This window comes from Myotis davidii, unplaced genomic scaffold, assembly GCF_000327345.1.
Source record: "Myotis davidii unplaced genomic scaffold, ASM32734v1 scaffold1569, whole genome shotgun sequence".
Lineage (NCBI taxonomy): Eukaryota > Metazoa > Chordata > Mammalia > Chiroptera > Vespertilionidae > Myotis > Myotis davidii.
The window spans coordinates 84,145-84,831 of record NW_006299704.1 but is presented as its reverse complement, the minus strand read 5'-3'; the positions used below and the strand labels follow the sequence as shown (position 1 = coordinate 84,831).

The following is a 687-nucleotide window of genomic DNA, read 5'->3' as shown; positions in this document are numbered from 1 at the left end:
TAAAGCAGTCGTTTGCGTAGGGAGCTGGGGCCTCGCAGTCAGTGGTTTGCGAAGCCTCCTGGCTGGTGGGTGGCCAAGGAACCCCTGCGCTTAGGTGTCCGCCAGCCGGGCCTCTGCATGGCTGTGTTTCTGGGGGACAGTCTGGTGAGCGCCTCTCCGTCCTGGTGCGTGTGGCTGAGCAGGAGGGCTCTTCCCACCGGCCCCCCTTCACCCTTAAAGGGCTGTTGTCTCTGTGCCAGGCCCTGATCGCTGAGGAGACCAGCAGCCGGCTGGCCGCGCAGGAGGAGGAGCCCGAGAAGTTCCGAGAGGCCTTGGCCAAGTTTGAGTCCAGGTTCCAGCTCCCGGAGGCGGAGAAGCTCGTCACCTACTACTCGTGCTGCTGCTGGAAGGGCCGGGTGCCCCGCCAGGGCTGGCTGTACCTCAGCGCCCACCACCTCTGCTTCTACTCCTGCTTCCTGGGCAAGGAGCGTAAGTGCCCGGGCGCGTCCCCAGGGAGTCATTAACGAGGCGCAGGCACGGCACACACAGTCAGTAGTTGAGATGATAACAGTGAGATTTGATTAATTTTCAAGTAACTTCTGCGAAAAATATTTAATGACATTTAATGACAAAAATATTTAATGATGTCACCAGGAAGGGATCCAACTTTGGGAGCGCGTGTGCTCTCCTGCCTTGGGGCTCAGCTCA

At 59.1% G+C, this 687-nt stretch overlaps 1 protein-coding gene across 1 annotated transcript in view; it reads left to right on the top strand.

The window, feature by feature from the left end:
- The window catches only part of TBC1D8 (TBC1 domain family member 8), a 78,978-nt gene that overhangs the window by 30,922 nt on the left and 47,369 nt on the right, over positions 1 to 687 (top strand). Inside the window, exon 4 of the mRNA XM_015571560.1 lies at positions 240 to 468. Coding sequence (XP_015427046.1) covers positions 240 to 468 — 229 coding nt within the window. The remainder of the gene's footprint in view (positions 1 to 239; positions 469 to 687) is intronic.